Consider the following 3,048-nt stretch of genomic DNA (forward strand, 5'->3'; position numbering starts at 1 on the left):
ATGGAAATCACATATAAGCCTGGAAAAGAAAATGTGGTAGCTGATTGGTTATCTCGAGCAATAACAGTATATGCAGTAGAAGAAGAGGCTGGGGAACCGTCCGGGCAATTCCTGCGGGAGTGGATACAGGGACAGGAGGAAGAACAGAATGTGGCGTGGGAAGAATCTTCGTCTTATGAGAGCTCAGAGGAAGGAAGACCAATAGATATGGAGGAACTTGAGGACATCATTAACGATAAGAGGCGGCAGACTATATTGAAAACAAGAACCACTGAATCAGTCAAAGTTGAGTGTAACAAGTATGGGAGGAGCATTATCCTGATGATTTGGTTGCAGTCAGGCGTGAAAAATGACCAGATTTGTAAAATGTTGAATAATGCTTCCAAGCCTGGAGAAAAGTGTCACCTGTACGTTGGGAATGAAACCGTTTGGGAGAAATCAAGCGGCTATGGCATGATGAACACATAGGAATGGACAGGACATTCGCCCGATGCAAGCTGATGGTGGAAACGCTTCAGGAAGACGAACGCCAGAGAGAGGTGACTGTAGCATATCATCATAGCAAAACAAATCACCGAGGAATCTCGGAGACCCTGCAAGCATTGAAGAGAAGGTATTTTTGGTGGGGGATGAAAAAAACGATCACTGAAGTTTTAGGAAACTGCGAAGTTTGTCTACGCACAAAGTATGATTGAGATCCACCAAAAGGCCTACCTCAGATGCACCCCTCAACGATCTACAGATCGACACTTTCACATGGAGAGGATTTAAATGGATCACAATAATCGATCTCTTCAGTAAGGTGGCAATGGCGCACCAGGTGCAGGAAAAGTCGTCGGAAGCAGTGCTGGCAGCTCTCCGAATGTGGTTTCATTTACGGAGTTCCGGAGCGCATCTCATCAGATTCAGGAAGAGAATTTGACAATGCCTTGATTGGAACAGAAATGAAGGACCTTGATGTAATACGGCATTTCAACACACCTGGTCACCCCAAGAGTAGAGGAGGAATAGAGCGGCTTCATGGCACATTGAGTGACCATCTTCGACTATATCAGGTTGACCAGGGACTGGAACCGGACGTGGCAATGCCTAAGGTGATTGGCGCATACAATCATTCCATACATACAGTTACGGGGTTTTCACCATTTGAGATCCTCTTTGGGCTTCGAGGACACAGGAGGACTATAAGAGCACGGCAGCAGACGGAGAGGAAATACCCAACAACCATGTTGCTCGAAGTAAGCTATGGGAAAAGGTCCGGGGAAGAATGGAAAAGGAAAAATCCAGGAGGGTAATTCGGGAGAATTTAAAGGTCACAGATAGGATGGGAACAATCAAAATTGGGACGATTGTATATAGAAAGTTGGGGTCTAGTAGAGAGAGTATGGGGGAGTTGGGGCGAGCTTTTGAGGATTTGAACAAGTTCCTCGACTTGCCACCGGAGTGCTGCACTAGCGCTGTTAGTCCAGACGGTGTCCGCTAAATAGTAGTGAGAATATGGGGGAGCTGGGGCGTCGATTTAGGCAGCCAATCAGAAGCCAGCAGCCAAGCAGAATTCAAATATTCGGCTCGACCCACCCTTTACCACTCACGTGGTCCGTCACGTGATCATTAGTCATTAGTCAGCCAATCGGAGGCTAGCATTTGGTCACGGGACCCCCTGGCGGAGGATTTAAATTCAAATTAAGTTCGACATAACCTTAACCACTCACGCGATCATTAGGTCACTCCCTCTTTTAAGTCACGTGTCTGCCAACATGGGCTGAGTGTGCCCGACGGCCATTTTGTTTTTATGCTGTTTGAGAGACTTACGGGTTTGGCAGAGTTTGAATGTACCCGGCCGCCATTTTGTTTTTATTACGAGGTTCTCGCGACCTATTTCTTTTCGCTCTGCGCAATATTGATCACGTGACTTACGGGTTTGGCAGAGGCTGAGTACCTGACCGCCATTTTCTTTTTTGATCGCCACCATATTATTATGAGGGTCTCGTGACCTTTTTCTTTTCGTTCCACGCCATATTGGCCACGTGACTTACGGGTTTAGTGGCGTGTATCCAGCCGCTATTTTGTTGTTTTTTTAGCGCCGCCAGTTTATTAAGAGGGTCTCGCGATCCTCTTCTTTTCGTTTGCCACCATTCTTTTTCAAGGGTGTCGCGGTCCTTTTCTTTTCGTTCGTTGTCATTTGATTGTGATTCTCGACATAAACAAACTTAGAGATAAATAGATTTGTTACTAAGCAGGAATTTTTAATCTCTCTTATCTTTTAATATTTTCGACTTTGAACCTTATTCTCTATGTTTTTAATCTTATAGTGTAAACAATGTGAATAATTTGAACTGGTTAGACCTAAAATATAAACATTGATATGTAGACCTTTATCTTCTGATCCCTTCGATGAATGTAAACAAGGGACTTTGAACTTGTATAATCCCTAAAACATAAACAAACTGAGAGATAAATAGATCTGTTATTATGTGGGACTTTGTAATCTTTCTTATCTTTTAATACTTTCGACTTTGAACTATAATTCTTTCTATTTTAGTTTCCTTAGCGTATATCAACAAAACATCATTTAATTCTCCAAGGATTGAATTTACAATACAGGCAATACCTAAAACACAAACACAGATATTGGTCTCAATTATCATCTTTATCAGTTAAATCTTTCGCTCGAAGTGAAGAAACTTTGAACCACTAATAAATTACTTATAGGAGGAGGATAAGTGATGTCATTATAATCAGCTAATACAATTTCCATATCTTAAAAATGTAAAAATAGTCGTTTTAATTATTTTTAATTTCCTTTTACCTGGTTTATTCTCTGCAACTTTCCCAGCTGTTACGTAACCTTCATCAATCCAATGAAATACTTACGTTTTAGACGCGGAGTGTGCCAGGCCACCATTTTGATCGTATAATCGTGTAAATAATGTACCTTGAACTTTAATCTCTAAATGAGTTGTAGAGCATTGCAATCTACTCTATCTTTAATGTCTTTAGACTTTGAACTGTAATCCTCTTTCTTCTAATTCTTAATTTAAGTGTAAA

The 3,048-nt window shown here is 41.8% G+C and overlaps 1 protein-coding gene across 1 annotated transcript; it reads left to right on the forward strand.

The window, feature by feature from the left end:
• LOC136795600 (uncharacterized) lies at window positions 1-1,295 on the forward strand. The gene is made up of 2 exons (XM_067046695.1): window positions 1-407; window positions 821-1,295. The coding sequence occupies exons 1-2, from the start codon at window positions 1-3 to the stop codon at window positions 1,293-1,295; spliced, it is 882 nt and encodes a 293-aa protein (XP_066902796.1).
• Window positions 1,296-3,048: the final 1,753 nt, after the last annotated feature.

The sequence above is a fragment of the Halyomorpha halys genome, unplaced genomic scaffold, assembly GCF_000696795.3.
Source record: "Halyomorpha halys isolate HHAL.00 unplaced genomic scaffold, Hhal_1.1 Scaffold683.1, whole genome shotgun sequence".
NCBI lineage: Eukaryota > Metazoa > Arthropoda > Insecta > Hemiptera > Pentatomidae > Halyomorpha > Halyomorpha halys.